Below are 19,908 nucleotides of genomic sequence, written 5' to 3'. Positions count from 1 at the left end.
GCAGAAACAGTGAGAGAGACAAACAGAAAACGAGAGAGACCAACCTGAGAACACTCAGGGGTGAAACGAGAAAAGTAATCACTGCACGAGGGCAAGAGATACTGGCTTAGGCTGCGAGTGAAAAACTAACAACTTCAGCAATGAGTTGCTGAAGTCGCTCGTATTAAATAGGCTGCTTACAGCTGCAAACTATTGGGCTTAATTGCCCCTGGTTCTAGCTCGCGTGCTCCGCCTAGTGGCAGCAGGAGGCACGTGCCTGGGTCGAACCCTGACAGAACCCCCCCCCTCTAGACAGAACCCCCCCCCCCCCCCCCCCTCTAGGCCCGAGACCCCGCGGGCCCAGGGCCACAGCCCTGTCGCGATAAAACGAAGCGATCAGGGAACGATCCAGGATGCGTGCCCTGGGGACCCAAGACCGCTCCTCAGGCTCGTGACCCTCCCAATCCACCAGAAACTGGTCCCGCCCCCTGACCCGACGGACGTCCAAAAGACGCCGCACCGTATAAACCGGACCCCCACCAACCATACGCGGCGCAGGAGGAGCCGGGACGGGAGAAGAACCACACAAGTACGGCCGGAGATGGGACACGTGAAACACCGGGTGGACACGCATGGACGGAGGGAGGACCAAACGGTAGGTGACCGGGTTGATGCGACGGTCGATCTTAAACGAGCCCAGGAAGCGAGGAGCCAGCTTCTTGGTGCCACCCCGAACCGGCAAGTTACCTGCCGCCAACCACACCCGCTGACCAGGACGGAAGGACAGCACAGGGAGACGATGCCTGTTGGCGCTGCGGCAATAGGAAGAGGAGGCCTTCAACAGGGCAGAGCGAGCACGCGACCAAGCCTTGCGGCAGCGCCGGAACTGAGCCCTAGCGGAAGGCACAGCGGAGGGGCATACCCGAACAAGCATTCAAAGGGCGACATGCCCAGAGCCGAATGCCACAGAGTGTTGTGGGCGTACTCAGCCCACAACAGGTGGTCGGCCCAGGACGCAGGGTTAGTGGATGCCAGGCACCTGAGGGTCTGCTCCAGGTCCTGGTTAACACGCTCTGTCTGACCGTTAGACTGGGGGTGGAAACCTGAAGACAGGCTAGCGGAAGCACCGAGGAGGGTCAGGAAAGCCTTCCAGAAGCTACTAGCGAACTGGGGTCCTCTATCGGACACCACGTCTTGAGGAAACTCATAGTTGCGGACGATGTGAAGCAGCAAGAGAGACGCGGTCTCCCGGGCGGAGGGCAGCTTGGGCAGACAGATGAACTTGCTGAATTTAGAGAACCTGTCTACAACCACGAGAATGGTGGTCAGCCCTTTGGAGGATGGAAGACCGGTGACGAAGTCTAGGGAGACGTGAGAGCACGGTCTGGAGGGCGTGGGTAACGGATGCAACAAACCCCTAGGCTTACTACGAGGCGCCTTGCTCCGGTTGCATACCTCGCAGGAGGCCACGAAATCGCGGATCTCCTGATCCATCGCGGGCCACCAAAACCTCCTCTTTATGAGCTCGGCAGTCCGCCTAGCACCGGGGTGCGCCGCGTAACGTTCGGTGTGTCCCCATAAGAGGACCTTACGCCGGACGGTCGAGGGAACATAGAGACAGCCAGGAGGAACACCGCTAGGGCCGGGTTCGTTGGCGAGTTCATCCTGAACCATCTTTTCGATTCCCCACCGGATAGGTGCAACAACTCCCGGGGGAAGCACAGTCTCAGGCGGACTGTCGACTAGCGGTGGCTCCCACTGACAGGACAAAGCGTCGGGCTTCGTGTTCTTAGAGCCAGGGCGGTATGACAAAGTGAAGTCGAAGCGACTGAAAAACAGAGCCCATCTGGCCTGTCTGGCCAGGTTTTTGTGGTCTGACCAGACCAGGAAAGGGTGGCGTGCACCCTCCAGCCAGTGCCGCCACTCCTCTAAGGCAGGGGTGGCCAACCCGCCAGAGACCTAGAGCCATTTTTTGTACTGTGTAACGGCAAAGAGCCACATCATGCATTGGCGAGTGTAAGTTGTTGAGCGGGGGGGGGGGGGGGGGGGTGGCGAGTGTAAGTTGTCGAGTGGGGGGGGGGGCGGTGAGTGTAAGTTGTTGAGCGGGGGGGGGTGTTAAATTATTAGCTGTGAAGACAGTCAAATGCGTGTTTTCCACTACGGCGATTTTGGGGAGCCGCACGAAACCAGGCAAAGAGCCGCATGCGGCTCGCGAGCCGCGGGTTGGCCACCCCTGCTCTAAGGCCATCTTAACGGCCAGGAGTTCTTTGTCCCCTACGTCGTACCGTCTCTCCGTAGGGGTGAACCGGTGTGAAAAGTAGGCGCAGGGATGCAGCTTAGGTGGTTCCCCAACCCTCTGAGAGAGAACCGCCCTAACGCCCAAATCAGAGGCATCGGTTTCAACAACGAAAGGGAGCTCAGGGTTAGGAACCCGCAACACCGGAGCACTGGTCGAACCCTGACACCTGGATCTGAACCTTTATCTAAGGGGGCACATTAATTACCAAATGCTAAACTGGATTAGTGTTGTCATGATACTAAGAATTACAACTTCGATACGATACTTTAAAAAGTATTGAAATTCGATACGATTTTCGATACCAAAGTCAGATACTGTGCTCATTTCCGTTTTATAAACAAACAAATGAATATTGTATTTTGTTTCACAAATGTCAAATAAATAAAAGGTGTAGTCTCTACCACATTAAAACAGAAAAATAAATAATTGCACATTAATATAAATTAACATAAATAATAGTAGTGCACTCTGGAATTCACATTTAGAAGTTAAAAAAGGCTAGTGCAAAAAGTGTATTTTAAGTATACTTTAAACAATTTTAAACAGTATTAGAGTTCAGTATTCATAGATGATTGATCCATTGTAGTACGATCACTCTTTTTTTCTCCCTGTATGCTGTCGCACTTACGGCTCTTAAACCAAGAATATGACATTTGCTAGGATACCATAATCGGACACACAATTTTGTATGCTATAATACTAGAAATGGGAATAATCACCAACCTCTTGGAATGTTTTGTACAAATATGCGTGCCTTCAGGTGTTTGGCCAGATTCGTTGTGTTAAGCTAGGTTTAAACTTTCGCGAGTGACCGTAGCGCGCGAGTCCGCACACCTTGAAAATGCGCGTGCTTGAAAATGCTTGAAACAAATAGCTGTCTGAATGAATCGTTCTCTTGTATTACGTTAACAAATACGAGCCTCTTGTAATTCCAGGACGAAACATGAGAGAACGTGAAGACGTTAAAATTGGGCGTTTTGAAAATAAATAACCATTAAATAATGTGATAAAAAAGCGAATAATTTCGAGTATATGTATAAATATTTAACTAAAGTTTAACGTGCTGGGAAATATTGAAATGGACCTTGAAAGTGACGTACAAGTGCTTTAATTCCACCTTGTTGGTGTATGAACCCTACAAACATGACTGTTCATTGCGCTGCGGCGCGCGCTAAGTTACAAAATTCTAGAGGTGCACGACCTCGCGAATTGACAGCGCGCGAGGCTACTGCGATTACATCATTTTCATCGCGCGGACCCTCGCGCTGCTCGCGGCGCGTCAAGTATAAACCAGGCTTTAGCGCCCTTCGTTGAAATGTTCCGAAAGCACCGCCTGCAAACTGGCTTGTTCATGTCCTTCGGTTTTCCATCTGTATCTGCTTCGAATCCAAAATATTTCCACACAGCACTTCTGCTGCTTTCCTTGTTTAATTAAGACGAGCTGCGAACACACTGCGTTTGTTTTAGCTGCCATTTCAGCATTACCAACTGTTCTGTGCATTACGGCACCTTGGGTGGGTCAAACGAACGCGCATTTTATGTAAAAAGAATCGATTGGCTCCTTTGGTTGGGACAGCTTTAAAGCACCGTTTGCAGACCGGTTTTGATGTGTCCACGGGTTTGCCATGACTGTCGGAAATGTATGCAAATAATTCCATATTTCGCTTCGTGCGTTTAGTTTTTCAACAAGCTGAGGACGGTCCGCAATATTGCTTGTATTATCAGCCATCTTATACGGTTTCTTCTTATTCTGCAGAGAGGAGGCAAGCACTGCACTGCTGTACGCGCACACTGCCCCCGTGTGGCACTCTTTGGAAATACTGCTCTTAAAAAAAAACGCACTTAGTCCTATAGCACCGATACTAAGCAAACTGGGTATAGTACCGTTTTTAATGACGAAGTATCGCGATACTACTCTAGTATCGGTATACCGTGCAACACTAAACTGGATTTGTCATCAGGTTTGGCTGATATGCAGTGGCGGACTTAGCAATTTGGGGGCTCAAAGCGAAATTAGCTAGGGGTCCCATCAACATTAATATGCGAGAAATAAGTTCAGGTTCACACTACACGATTTTAGGCTGGTTTTTCAGTCGCCGACAGTTTTTTGTAGATCGCCGACAGAAACTGTGGTCGGAGGCAAATCGGCGATCACTCGGCGCTCGCTCAGTCGTGTAGTGTGAACTGCTGAAAGACGCTCGCCGAGTGGTCGCCGACTCATCGCAGACGCCCGGCAGATATCTAGCATGTTTAATATCTAGCATGTTTAATATCTAGCATGTTTAATATCTAGCCCAGTCGGTGACTGAGTCAACAGCAGCGTCTATCTACAGCCAATGGGAACGCGGAGAGAGAACCGCGGCACCGCTGAAGATATCGCTGAAGAATGTACAAAAACTTTCAAGAATGCTTTCAAAACAGTAACCCAGCAAACACACAAAATCCTCACCTTTCTTACAACTTTACTACAACACTATGTTTAAGTTATTGTGACAGCACTGGATAAATAGTGCGATTGATTATATCTATGTTCACTACAACGGAGAGATGAAATAATTCTGGCTTGGGACTATGGAGTGTTTAAACGGTAAAAAAAATTACGAAAATGTGGAGTACATGTACATTGTTTGTTTCTTTTACGTGGTGTTGCTGGTTCTCGAGAGAGTTTCGTTTTCGCGTTGTGTTTTTGGACGGCAGCCAAATGAGCGATTCGTTTAATTTGTGAGCCCGCGTCGCTGATCAGTCATGTAGTGTGAATGCCACAACAACTGAAAGACTCGTGATTACAACACAACTATTCATGTAGTGCGAACGGCACAAAAACCTGACGACTGAAATCTCGTGTAGTGTGAACCTGGCTTAATCAGGGGGCCCCTACAGTGGGTTGCAGTGGGAGGGGCCCAAGGCAGTTGCCTAGCCACGGCTCTATGCAAAGACCGCCTCTGCTGATATGTAAAGTTGGGTGTCATCTGCATAGCAGTGAAAATTGACACCATGTTTGTTTCTAACTATTCCCAATGGTAGCATGTATAATGTAAATAATAGTGGTCCTAAGATGAAGCCTTGCGGGACTCCATATTTCACTTTTCTGCATTTGAAGGGAACATTACTGAGCTCTACGAACAGGTAGTGATTAGTTAAGTAAGAATTAAACCATGAATGGGCTGTGCCTGAAATTCCAACCGTTTTCTAACCATTCTAAAGCTGCACTCAGATCGAGAAGCACTAATAGAGATACATAGCCTTGATCTGAGGCAAGAAGGAGATCACTTGTTACTTTAACTAAGGCCGTTTCAGTACTGTGGTGGTACAGTGAAGCTAAAGGATTAGCAGTTACACACAAGCTTTCCTCTTTCATCTTTGCTTTTTATCCATGTTTTCTATTTCCCTTCTTGCTCTCCCTTTCTCTCTTTCTCACTCTCTCTCTCTATCTTTCTCTCTCAGGGCCAGAGAAGGGGAGGTGTGTGGCATCAGAATACTTCACTGAGCCAGAAATTGAGATTACAACAGAGAACACAGCAAATATTCTGAGTAAGGTCAATTTCTCTGAATGGTGGAACATTAATACCAGTCAAAGAGGTTAAATCATTCAATGTAATACATGCGGTAAACAAAATTTGTTCAGGGCACTACAATGTTTTATATGTTAACTGATTACTAAAATATTGAATGTCCTTCATTACTAAACACAGCTGTAACCATTGCATAAAAAATATCCTTCAGCTGAATTGTAATTTATTTTCACAGCTGTCCTGTTTGAACATTACCTCTGAGATCCACATTACTCATTCATTGGTAATAGCAAATATAATAAAACATGTGATAGAAGGGTGACTGACCAAACCATAAGGGGTAAACTGAATAGGAAATGGAATCGAATAGGAAACTGAATGGAATAGGAAATTGTACCATTCAGCTGGGGGTTTTATTCATTAGCTCTCCTATGTAGTGCTCTTCATTATGACTTTATTATGAGCCCTCTCTTTCTGTCACATCCTCTCAGAAATGGTGAGGACAGCGACACCCTTCCCATTGGTATCGCTCCTGTTTGTCTTCACGGCCTTCGTCATCAGCAACATTGGACACATACGGCCTCAGCGCACCATCCTGGCCTTTGTCTCTGGAATTTTTTTTATTCTGTCAGGTGATATTTCTGCTGTACACATGACAATGATTATCATCAACCTCATTTTCATTCTACATTAGTAACCACTGTTATATACACTATTTTGCCAAAGTATTCTGTCACTCCCTCCAAGAAACACGCAACGCTTTGGTTCTTTAGGTACTGATGGTTTATTCTCCCCTTGCACTTGCACTTTGCTCTTTAAGCCTACATCGAACTGTTCAAACAATGTACAGAACACACGTTCACATTCATACATACACAGAAACTGACAGTACAAAATGTGCACTTCTCAATACAGCCTCAATAGACATACCTTGCTGGCTGCTCTCAACCAAGAGGGAATGAGTTCTCTTGCAGAAATGTCTTTACAGACCATGTTGTTCAGCTCCGGACCCCTCCTTGTGGGCATGTTGTTATGTCGTCTGCGTGCAGTTATGTCCATGTTTGTAGTTCCGTGGGTGTGGGTCGTCTGTGAGCGTGTTCGTTAGTCTCACCTGTGCCTTGTCTCGTGATCACTTGGGAATGTGTTCTACACCTAATTAATGTGCGTTCGCGCAATGTCTCGTGCTCGTCTTTGTCTAAAGTTCGTGCTTGAGTGAGCTGCTTGTTTAATGTGCTTGCGCTATCGCGCCGGACTTCACCGTTGCACCTTGAATAAATGTGTGTCGACGACCCCTCGTCGTGCCTGCCTCCTCCTATTATCACAGAAAGACGAGCCGACAAAATGCCAGAATACGCGTCCCGTACGAAGAAGGGGAAGAAGAAGGCCATATACGTCTTCCCCTGCGTCTGCCCCAGCATACGTAAGGGAGAAGAACACTGAGGCGGCATGGAGAGCATCGAGTTAGCCCATAGTGGTGGGTACAGGTGCGTGGGTTTTAAACCCCCCCCCCCCCCCCCCCCCGGAATATGAGTTTGAGAGTGACGAGTCTGAAGAGGAGGATAGCTTTCCTCCCTCAGAGGGCTCGGAGGATGAGAGCGAAACCAGCTTCACTCCATCCAAACACTCTGCTTCTCCCAAGACTGAAGAAGTCAGCCCTTCGCCTTCGGTAGGCTGCATCCCCATGGAGTGCTACAGTGAGGGTGATAATGAAGACGTCAGCCCCCCTCTGTCCGTTTACTCGGCCCCAACCGAGCATTATGGTGAAGAGGAACCAGACATCAGCCCCCCTCCGTCCGTGTGCGCGCCCCCCCGCTGAGTCCGACAGCAAGGGCGAGAAGGCAGCTAGCTCTTCCGCCTCTGTCTGTTCAGAGGTGACCGTGAGGTCTGAGAAGGGAGACCATTCGGAGGGAGATGCTCGTTCCACCTCAGAGGCCAGCAGGATGGTCTGCTTGCCCTACGTCACCTCAGAAGAGGTGATGTTGCAGAGCCGGGGCACCTCTGAGGAGGGGGAGGAGATGGAGACGTCAGGGGGCGATCCGGTAATGCCACAGGGAGCGAGAGAGAGGCTCGGCAGGGTCAGAGGGCTGACGTGGAGGTTCGAGGCACCACCAGAGGGGCCTCGAGAACCGACCCAAGAGCGGCGACAGGTCAGCCCTCCGGTGGCGTCCAAAGGAACTGCGGGCGCACCCAGGACCAAGCATGGGGAAGCTCGCTTTCCTGGAGTGCCAAAAAGTACTTAGCACGCTGGAGCGTCAGCTCCGAGACTGGAGGGATTTCGCCAATTACTTCGTCTGCGGTCCTAGGAGGGCTCACACCGCTGATCGCTCTCCTGCAGATGGGGAGAGCGATTTCTTGGTTGCCTGTGCCTGTGTGTGTGTTAGTCCCGATGTTTCTTCCTAATGCCCTTTTCCCTCTTGTGCCCCTTATGTTTCATGTGCCAGTGTGTATGGTTGTTAACGTGCCTGTGTTTAATGTATTTTCTTCTGTCTTCCCAGGGAAGGTGTTTTAGAGCTGTTCGCGGCAGTTCCCACCATCGGGGGAGACGGCTCTCGGGGGCTCATGGTTCGGGGCTTTCCTGCTTCGCTGGACGCTCCAGGAGTAGCAAGCCCCTGGTGGGGGGTTCTGTCACGGTTCAGCTCCGGACCCCTCCTTGTGGGCGTGTTGTTACGTTGTCTGTGTGCAGTTATGTTCATCTTTGTAGTTCCGTGGGTGTGGGTTGTTTTGTGAGCGTGTTCGTTAGTCTCACCTGTGCCTTGTCTCGTGATCACTTGGGAATGTGTTCTACACCTAATTAATGTGCGTTCGCGCAATGTCTCATGCTCGTCTTTGTCTAAAGTTTGTGCTTGAGTGAGCTGCTTGTTTAATATGCTTGAGCTATCGCGCCGGACATCACCGTTACACCTTGAATAAACGTATGTCGACGACCCCTCGTCGTGCCTGCCTCCTCCTATCATCACACGTAATATAGCTTTTAACAGTCCTTTAGCTTCTTTTAAACCTTATTAGGTGTCTGAACTCCTGATTCGCACTAATACCAAAATATTTATTTCCTCTATGACACTTACTCTGCTTCAAGCAGTAAAACTGTCTTTTGTACAGGCCTATCAAGATGGACTGGCTTAAAGGTGCGTTTTCCCTGACTGTCTAAGGTAGTCAGAGTAGTCAGAGTCAGAGTAGTCAGGTAGTCAGAGTCAGCAGTTTAACCCTTCTGACTTTTTTGTCAGTGCTCAGATACACTTTAGTTACTCTTGCCATTTTCCACTGGTTTCGTAGAGAACTGTCTTCTTGAAGAATCACAATGTCATTAACCATTGTATTTCTCCTATCCTTTTGCCATATTTGTCTTTGCTGAAGATTAAGGAGATACTCATTCTTCCACCTTGTCCAAAATTCATTTGACAGGAACTGGATTTGGCGCCACCTCTTGCGGAGATATAGATCCTGACTTACAAATTGACCAGGAGGATTATTATGTCAGACTTCATCATGAGAATGTGATTAGATGTAAGAGGTTCAAGACAAGATCAGTTAAGAGCTCTGTTGTCAGAGGTCGGCTGTTTATAATGGCCATCACTTCATACAGGAAAGTCCTCAGTGACGTACTGTTGAGTGTCTTGGCAGACTGATCAAGGATTCTTGTTAGAACATTTCCTATGGTTGTTATTTGTCTCTCCCATACCCCTCCCATCTGGCTTGATGATGGACTATTCATTATGAACTCACATCCATGTTTCTTCACTTGTTCGTTATTCAAGTCCTTCATTGCATTCATGAACTCTCTTTTGGCTCCAACAAAGTTGGTTCCATGATCAGCTGTGACATTTCCACGGATTGCAATAAATGTGCATAATAGATTGATGAATGCATCTGTAGTAAGGTCATCAAGCATATGGAATATGACAGAACTGAAAGATAATGGGTTCCTGGTAGCTTCATGCTTGATTCTTCTCAAATCCTTGGCAGTTTGTTTACTTATTTTTTTTCTCAACACGTTTCTTGCGACCCTGTTGACTATTTGCAACAAAACATTTGATGGTTCTGTGATTACACCCCAATATCTTAGCAATTTCAAGGGTGCTGCATCCCTCTGAGAGACATTTGGTTATTTTTGACTTTTCAGAGTCAATTAAATCTCTCTTTTGGCCCATTTTGCCTAAAGAAAAAAGCTGTCTAATAAATGCACACCTTGAAATAGGGTGTTGATCTCCTTAGGCCACACCCTCCCTCATTACACAGACACACATCACCTGTTATGCTTAATGGATTTCAAGTTTATTCAACTTGGAGTTACAAAAAATGCGGTCAAAATACTCGCTAACCTAATAATTGTGCACACAGTGTATATATATATGTATATATATTTATTAGGTACACCTGTCCAACTGCTCATTAACACAAACGTCAAATTAGCCAATCACATGGCAGCAACTCAATGCATTTAGGCATGTAGACATGGCCAAGACAATCTGCTGCAATTCAAACCAAGCATCACAATAGGGAAGAAAGGTGATTTAAGTGACTTGAATGTAGCATGGTTGTTGGTGCCAGATTTGCTGTGTATGAGTATTTCAAAACCTGCCGATCTTCTGAGATGTTCATGCACAACCATCTCTAGGGTTTACAGAGAATGGACCGAAAAAGAGAAAATATTCAGTGAGCAGCAGTTCTGTGGGTGCAAATGCCTTGTCTGCCAGAGGTCAGAGGAGAATGACCAGAATGGTTCGAGTTGATAAAACGGCAACAATAACTCAAATAACCAGTCGTTACAACCGAGGCATGTAGAAGAGCATCTCTGAATGCACAACACATCGAACCTTGACGCGGATGGGCTACAGCAGCAGAAGACCACACAGTGTGCTAAGAACAGAAAACTGAGGCTACAATTCGCACAGGCTCACCAAAATTGGACAATAGAAAAAAGGAAAAACTTTGCCTGGTCTGATGAGTCTCGATTTCTGCTGCGACATTTGGATGGTAGAGTAAGAATTTGGCATCAACAACATGAAAGCATGGATCCATCCGGCCTTTTATCAACTAGGCAGACAAACCAACCAGACAGACAAGGATCCAAATGCGGAATATTGTCGATTTTATTAAAGACGTAAATACAGAGCACTCGAATAGGCGAATAACTCCGTTGAGCGTGTGAGGTGTATGGGTGCTAAAGACGAGGTCAGGGCGGTCCAGAGTCACACCGGGTAGACAGAAGGCTGAAAGTACACGGGGACTAGGCAGGGAATGAGGTCTGGAATGAGAGCAGAGGTCAGTACATGGGAAAGCAATCACAGGGACAGAACGCTTGGTATGTAGCATAGCAACAATACTTCGCAACCCGGAAGTGAGAGGGGGAACCTTAAGTAGTTGTGAAAAGGGTGGGGTAACAAGCATCAGATGTACAGAATATTCCAGGAAGGTCACGTACTTTTCCTAACGGGGATATTTTCCTGGCACACTTTGGTCCCATTAGTATCAATTGAGCATTGTGTCAATGCCACAGCCTACTCTGAGTATTGTTGCTGACCATGTCCATCCCTTTATGACCACAGTGTAGCCATCTTCTGATGGCTACTTCCAGTAGGAAAAAGCACCATGTCATAAAGCGCAAATCATCTCAGACTGGTGTGTTGAACACGCCAATGAGTTCAATGTACATGAATGGTCTCCATAGTCACCAGATCTCACTAGATCTGCACTAGATTTTCCTCTTTGTTAAGGTACTGTGGACACTCAATAACATTTATTCACACCAAAGAGCAAAAGAGAAATCTCTGGAAATCTAAGGAGTCTATTCCACCTGAATTTTACATGTGCTACAGCACACTGAGGATATGTGAATGAAGTTTGTTTGAGGACTTTCTGATTTGCATGTGGACAGGCCCAGAATAGAGCTGTGCATGAAATGGTTGACGTGTTCAACTCAAGGTTGAGATCAACTCTAGATATAGTTGCACCAGAAAAATAAAAAAGGACACTTCTGCATAAATGAATGCTATGAAAACCTGGCAGCTGCACAGCTTAAACAGAACTCCCACAACTCTGAAAGGTTTTAGAAGAAAACTACAATATGTGCTACACTATCAAATTCTAAAAAGCTGTATTGAAAATTCTCATAAGATTTTTTTTTTCATTGACTGAATGATCATATTTATTTATGCTTAGATTTCTGCATACCTGTAGCCTTCTACTGAAGAAACACAATCTGGAACGAATCAACTATACTATCTACTATCAGTTCTACTATTACTTAAAATATCAATTGTTATAATAGATCAATTTCAAACTCATCATTCTTAGGTAAAATACTCAAAGTAGTATTTACACAAACAAATCAGTTTTTAAACATTCTAAAATACCTTTCTGAAAAAAATAGAGTTCAGACCAAATTACAGTACTAAAACAGGATAGGTAAACATAGTGAACAATCTCTGGGTCAGTGGTGATGAAAATAAAGTAGGCCTCCTTGTACCTTTAGAGTTGAGTACAGCATTTTCATGCAGAATACCATGATATTCTGATGAACTATCTTGAATATAGGGTGTGCCTTCCTGGAACTGCCCAGAAGTGTTTGACACTTTTTTAGTCTAGCTCAGTATTGATTAAATGAACTTGATGTGTTTTATGGTGTTCCACAAGGACAGAACATAACACAACTTTTTTGCACTTGTTGTAGAATTGAATATACAATAATAAAAACCTTTATTTTAATATCATGAGCTACTTTGCTAAATATTGCCAGGATGAAGTACAAAATGATTGGTGAAGAAACCCATTATACTCATCTTTTTATTAATTCATATCTGACAAGGATATATTGTCAGTACTTTTAAAGAGGAAATGAATCCTCTTTAAACCTCATTTTTCATTGCTGTTTATTTTAACCTTAATTTGCATTACTTTTTAAAATTGTCATTCTATGTTTATTATTCAATTTTTTGTTATGTTTTTATTGTTTTTCATATTGTTTTGTGCTGTGAAGCATTTTTAGCTGCATTTTTATGTACAAAAGGTGCTGTAAAAAGTTAAAAATAAAAGTACAACAGTGCTACACTTGGTTGAGGTTCAACTTTGTATGATAACACTAGATCAGGGGTTCTTAACCTTTCTCACTGTGCGACCCCCTTTTAGGCTCCGGTAATTTTCGCGACCCCCCCCGTTTACGTTCTAAAGACTCCACAGCTTTTGATTGCAAACTCGAATGCTTCATCTGCAAATGGTGTAGCAACTTGGAGGGCCTGAGACTTTCCTTGGCTAGCACTTCGCCACAAACAAGACACCAGGGTTGCCAACTCTCACGCATTGAGCGTGAGACACACGCATTTGACTGTTTTCACACGCTCTCACGCCACACTTCCGATTTCTCACGCCAAAAAAAAAAACTAGTTTATTTACCTCTGATCCACATATATGATTCAATGAGTTTCTAGTTCGCTCTGGCACCAATCACTGGCGATCGAACACTTAATTTGTGTCCATTTTACACCCGGCCGGTAACAATTTACACTCGCCACCCCTTCCAGGTTCAAATCTCACTCCAAGCGATCTTGAAAAGTTGGCAACTTTGAACACAATGCGGTTGTGCATCCTCTTCTTCGTTTGTCTGCGTAAATCCATATTCCAAGTACTTTTCATCATATTTTCTCACTTTCTTCGTTTTTTCTGTTCTGAAGTTCCTGGAAGTGGGTGTTTTGCATCCCCACTTTCAGTTCGACGTTCTACAAAACGCTCCATGTTAATCCAGCCTGGACGAGCGGAGCCACAACGTGCATGCGTGACCATGAGTCACGACTGAGAATGAGGCAGTTTGATTCAATAAACTTTACTGAATTTATACTTTACTGCCTCATTCTGTGTCTTGATTCAGGTTCGCACATGCACGTTGTGGCTCCGCTTGTCCAGGCTGAGTAAAGAACAACAAAGTTTAGCTCCGAACCTGATTCGTCGCACATTTAACTCAGAAAACACCTTATTTTGTGTCACATTCGCGACCCCCAGGTTAAGAACCCCTGCACTAGATTATCGCTGTAGTCTGAAGGTTTTTTGCAACTGGCTCATTGAGAAGATTTGATCCAAAAAGCATGTTGTGTTTGGGCAAAGAAGGAACCAAACTGATGTTTTGTTTTAGAATGTGTCTGAATAAGCCAATATTAGTCACAAATTGAGAGGATTGTGTTTGTGTACAAAAGGATTTAAAAGCCATCTGTAGGTATCTTACAGAGGTTGTCAAGTTGAGTATTGGCATTTTTAACAAATCTGAATCCGAGATGGTGTTTTTTACTTAACACCCAAAATGGCTCCAATTACGAGAATTGCTAAGTGATTATTTGTCCATACAAAAAACAGAGGACAGAAATCTTGGATAAGATGTACAATGTTTTACTGAAATTCCTCTTAAGAACTGATATTTTTATTCTCTTTTATTTGGTTCATATTCATATATTCAATTATTTGTTTTGCTCCATTCTACTCAGAGATAGATTACTTAATTGGATGGATCAATAAAATCTTGTTTTGAAAGTGAACAAAAAGATGATTTTTATTTCAGGAAGTGTAGCTCACATCAGAAGACCTTTAAAATCAATAAAACAGGTAGAAATAGGCTGTTTTAATAAAAAGGCAAAGACTTCATGATTATGGGTAGGTAAGAGGCAGTATTTATACTTGTAGATGTTGAGAATCAGGTGCTGTTAATATACTGGTGATCTTGAGTGAGATGAGATGCTCTTCAGCCTCTTGTATGTGCATGTGTATCATAGGTTAAAGTTTTTTTTTCATTTCTTTTCCATATGTTTCCGATCAAGCTCCATATTTGTATTCTTATGTATATATATATTTTTTTATTGCAAATTTTAAACAAAACTAAACTTAAACCTAAAGAGAAACCATATTTGGTCACGATAATCAGCAAAAGTTTGAGTTTCACTGTGAAATGCACTTGAATGAGTATTCAACTGCTGAGCAGGTAGCTCATATATTTTAAAGAGGTACACATGTAACTCATTATGACTGTGACACTTTGTAAATTGTGCAGGACTATTTCATTTCCTTTCTTCATAAAGTAGAATGTTGTTACTTCTACTTAGTGTTTAATCATTTGATATTATCTCCAGTAACAGATAGACACAGCTTATAATTGAACAAGACTGTCATTAAGTAATACTTCCATAAAAGTCATGATCCTTATCAATACGATGTTATCCCACTTTTTAACTGTAGTTAGCCAGTCTGTCTGACCAAAATTTGTTATTATGATTAGACACAGTCAGCATTTTAAAGGAATATGTGATCAAAGTTTTGACAAATGGGATGGATTTGGTCTAAGTTATATTGCAATGCTACATTTTGCTGCCAGAGATGGTGAGACTGGGAGCCTTCTGGGTTTAGAAAGGCCCAGCCGCTCATGCGCCAAATGAGGCCAGCGTGTCTCACCAAGGCTTCCTGTGGAGTTTTTTTTTGCTCTGCTTACAGCTGCTCTGGCCCACTCAGGCAGAAACTGTGAGGCGTTACCTCTATCAGTCAATAACACCACAGCCTTGTGGCACATAGATACCCAAACAGGTGCCCTGCTGTTCTGTAACGAGATGTTTCACAGCCACACTGTGGACAGGGAGGCTCTACGTAACTGTTCTGTAACGAGGTGTTTCACAGCCACACTGTGGACAGGGAGGCTCTACGTAACTGTTCTGTAACGAGGTGTTTCACAGCCACACTGTGGACAGGGAGGCTCTACGTAACTGTTCTGTAACGAGGTGTTTCACAGCCACACTGTGGACAGGGAGGCTCTACGTAACTGTTCTGTAACGAGGTGTTTCACAGCCACATTGTGGACAGGGAGGCTCTACGTAACTGGCAAAACAAATCAATACAGAATTGCTGGAACCAAACACAGCCAGTTTGAAACCAAGCTTTAGTGATGCAACTATTCTTAAGTGAGGACTGCACTGACCATGTCTGTGTCAGGTCCTATGACAGTTATGAAGGAGGTAATCCTGTATCATGGTCCAGGGTCCTGACTCATCAAGACAAAACATATAGATTTGCAGTATTCTATGCAAAACCTTGTGTCAGATCTTCAGTTCATATCAAGAGAATGAATTTCGGTGCTGTTATTGAACACCTCATCAAACATGACTTCATTTCTTTTGACAGGAGAAGAAAGTTATTGTTCAGCATCAGGATGCTTTCATATCACAGTGTGAGCATTTGAACAGTGAACTGGAGATGTGAGATGGAGATACTTGAAAGCATGCCTTGCTGTTGCTCCTGACCTAGGCAACGTTTGAACCCCTTTTCAGTGCTAATGTATCTCAATACTACATGCTCAGTGTTCTGTTGTTCTGAATGTACTCATCTTTATGTAGTTGTCTGTAATTACTGTCAAGAAGTTTATCTGCTGTCAGGTGAAAACAGTATCCCTCAAACACAACCTAGATGACTATGGGGAGCAGTAGAATTGTAGTGTCTTCACAGCTTTTTGTACATCATCTTTTTAGCATGTGTTTAAGGCGTGCTTTCAAATGCTTCAGGGTTGTATTTGTTGGCCGATTTATGACAAGTAGGCCTATTTATTCAATACTCTCTCTCTTATTTTCACATTCACAGGTTTGAGTCTGGTGGTGGGCCTGGTGCTCTACATTTCCAGCATAAACGATGAGGTGATGAATAGGCCAAGGGAGCCAGAACAGTTTTTCCACTACCACTATGGCTGGTCCTTCGCCTTTGCTGCCAGCTCCTTCTTGCTCAAAGAGGTCAGCCCTGTTCTGTTGGTGTTTGTATTTACTTTCAGTTCGTATTTCTGTTTTTATGAGCTTGCTATGATGTTAATTTTGGTGTCAAAATTTTCAAATAAAATTGACAAGAAAAATACTACGCATCAAAATGTAAGAAATATATTGCAAATGGAAATTTTCCATTTGTGCCATACCTTCATACAAATGTAGGGCTTTTTAACAGATGGCAATCATCCTGTCAAGCCTTAACATAAAGTAGATCATAAAATGATAAATCTTATGAACTTGTATTTGTTTTTGTGGTAAATTTAAAATCAACAAGAAAGTTATTTTTATTATTCTCTGTGTATATTAAACTGTGTATTATTTTTATTATACTATTTTATTATATTTTTTTTATCTATTCGTTTGACACTTCTGACTCTCTCTTTTCCTTCACTGAAACCCTTTCTATCAGGGGGCTGGTGTAATGTCAGTATACCTCTTCATGAAACGGTATGCCGAAGAGGAGATGTACAGGCCCCACCCGGCTCTCTATCGCCCCCGCCTGTCTGAGTGCAGTGATTACAGTGGCCAGTTCCTGCACCCTGATTCCTGGCCTCCCCCACAGCGTGGCCGCAGCACTTCGGAGGCCTCAAGTGACATCTCCATCCAGCTGAATCAGACCTCACCACCACTGGCATCCAAGAGCAGTCTGCCCTCTAACCCTCCCTCTTCAGGCCCCTCTTCCGCGGCCAGCTTCCATCTTCAACCCGCAAGCTCCTCCTCCTCTTCTTCCTACCCCCATACTCACCATTCCTCCCACTCTGGAGGCCCCACCCCCCAGGCCCTTCCAATGGCCACACCCCCTTCTGCCATGCCACCTCCTCTCTACCACACACACATGAGGATGAGTGCTTCACCATGCTAGATGATGAGAAGTGCAACGAATACACACACACACACACATACAGCACATGACGGAGGAAATGGGGAGGTAAAGGAAAGGTAATCGGGCAGGTGCTTTGAGAGCTCAAGGGGATAAGAATGATGACACAGGCTGAGAGAGAAGAGGGGGGTGAAGGAAAGGAAAAATGGAAGCAAGGTGTGTATCTGTGTGTGGGTCTGTGTGTCAGGGGGGATGTTTTTAACTTTGTGCCTGAGATTGACTGTAATTTTTAAATTCAGCACATAATCTGAGCTAGAGGAAAGAATGAGTAGAGGGTATGAGTTGGGTGTTGTGGGTGTAGTGATGATATTTTGACAAACAAGGAAATCAAAAGGGGAGGGGGAAAAAGCTAAAACTTCTTAAAAACACTGGTGTGCACAAAATAAAGAACTATTGTATATGCATTTTGTTTTCTGCATAACCTGTATGAACACTAACATACATATTGTTGTATTCTATAGCAACATTTTCAGTCCTCCAAGATATCTTGGGCTAATAGACCTTTTTCATATTTGCCATTATTTTGTGAATAACTACTCTTTGTGATATTAATTTGTTGTTTGCACTGAAATCAAGGTGATGGAAATACTCCCCCCCCCCCAACAAAGAGAAGAAAAAAGTGGTTCTACTGATTAACATGGCTTATTAATGCTACAGTGGATACAGAAATATTCAGACCCCTTTTAAATTTTCACTCTGTTTCATTACAGCTATTTGCTAAATAAAATCATAAAAGTTCATTTTATTTCTCATTAATGTACACTCAAAGTGTCACAGCAAAGGGCCTGAATACTTATGCCATGTGATATTTGCAAACATTTCAACGTTTCTGTTTTTTTCTGTCAAGATGGGGTGCTGAGTGTACATTAATGAGAAATAAAATAAACTTTTTAGATTTTAGTTAATGGCTACAATGAAACAAAGAGTAAAAAATTTAAAGGGGTCTGAATACTTTCCGTACTCACTGTAGTGCTACATGATATAGAATATCCAAACACTGTGCCACTGTGTCATTATTCCTACCTGGACACACCAAGTTCAAGCTCATATTCACACTTTTATGTATAAAATTTGAGTTGTTTTTAGATGTGCAAATGAGAACAAGGGTCCAGGAGTGCTGGCGACTGATAATGGCCATTTTTGCGTTATTTATACTTGGCTCCCCGGTATTACTGATTACTGATTACAGTATGCTCCTTGAGTTCTTCTCATACACTAACATTCGCAGTGCTAGATCATCTGACCAGAATATGCCTCAATATGATTGCTTTCACCTGGATTTGCAATGCTACACTGCTCTAGTGCTTATCATTTCTACAGTCCTTTTAGTGCTTCTGCTATTAATATTGGTCCATTATTATTATCATTATTTCTCAAGCTTTTCTACTACCACCACTATTATTAAAGATTATATATTGTATGATACTATAATGCAGGCTATTATTTCAGTAAAACAACTAGTTTACATAAATATAAAAAGAAGTGGGTAAATGGATAGACCAAGAAAAATAATTAGAGGATGGTTCTGTGGTGGATTGCATAATGAATATCACAGATGGTCATTTCAATATCTAAAAGTGGAATCTAAATCTATCTAAAAGTGGAAGATCTAAATCCACTTTTAATAGCACAGCACAATAATAAGACAATGTTTTATTTATATTTTATATTTACTGTGCCAGGCTACATAGTCAGAAAAAAAATACATATAGTTCTTTGATCGCCCCCTGGTGTCCACAAATGTTTACTACAATTGAAACAAATATTTGGCCAATAATGTCAAGGGAACCTTTTCACATACAATTTATGAAACACCCAACTGATTTTATGTCAGTTGTATTTGTACTTGTAGTCAGCGCTTGAATTGATTGTTTTAATGAATGCACACATTCCTGACAAAAATGGTTACTCATTATACAACAAAGACTTTTCCAACTATATGAACATAAGTTCCAAATAAGCATTTTATTTTGGCTTTAAAAATTGAAAGAATAGTGTATTAGATGCTAAAAGAATGCTATTTTTGACCAGTCATATGTATATTATATGAATCATATGAATGATTGTTGATGATGTCCAGGACTGGCTCCTGCTCGAAAGTATAAAACTATACATAATGCTATTAGCAATAGGATAGGTAGTAGTTTAATTATTTGTATACATTAAATTCACAAATTTACAGAGAGAAACTAAGAGAGATCTTTTATCTTTTTTTGTATCTGAACTGCCCTCTGTATCCTTGTTTGAACTAAAATACTCTGGTTTGATTATGTGACTCTTTTTTCTAAACATATATATATATATATATATATATATATATATATATATATATATATATATATATATATATATATATATATATATATATATATTTTTTATTTTTTTTTTCACCAAGAATTATGTTTACTGAGTTTAGGCAGAGGTCATTACTTATGCTTTTACATTTGCTGTTGAACATACCAA

General features: G+C 43.1%; 1 protein-coding gene across 3 annotated transcripts in view; it reads left to right on the top strand.

Annotated features, from left to right (window-relative positions):
- cacng7a (calcium channel, voltage-dependent, gamma subunit 7a) overlaps window positions 1–19,707 on the top strand; it is a 53,077-nt gene extending 33,370 nt beyond the window's left edge. For all 3 annotated transcript variants that reach the window (XM_077008023.1, XM_077008024.1, XM_077008025.1), the window contains exons 3-6: window positions 5,723–5,809; window positions 6,282–6,422; window positions 16,390–16,535; window positions 16,975–19,707. In XM_077008023.1, the coding sequence (XP_076864138.1) occupies window positions 5,723–5,809; window positions 6,282–6,422; window positions 16,390–16,535; window positions 16,975–17,427 (827 nt within the window). In that variant the 3' untranslated portion in view covers window positions 17,428–19,707. The remainder of the gene's footprint in view (window positions 1–5,722; window positions 5,810–6,281; window positions 6,423–16,389; window positions 16,536–16,974) is intronic.
- The last annotated feature ends 201 nt before the right edge of the window (window positions 19,708–19,908 follow it).

The sequence above is a fragment of the Brachyhypopomus gauderio genome, chromosome 6 (assembly GCF_052324685.1).
Source record: "Brachyhypopomus gauderio isolate BG-103 chromosome 6, BGAUD_0.2, whole genome shotgun sequence".
In the NCBI taxonomy this organism is placed as follows: Eukaryota; Metazoa; Chordata; class Actinopteri; order Gymnotiformes; family Hypopomidae; genus Brachyhypopomus; species Brachyhypopomus gauderio.
Note: the sequence above shows the minus strand (reverse complement) of the source record. Positions and strands in the feature narration are given on the sequence as shown.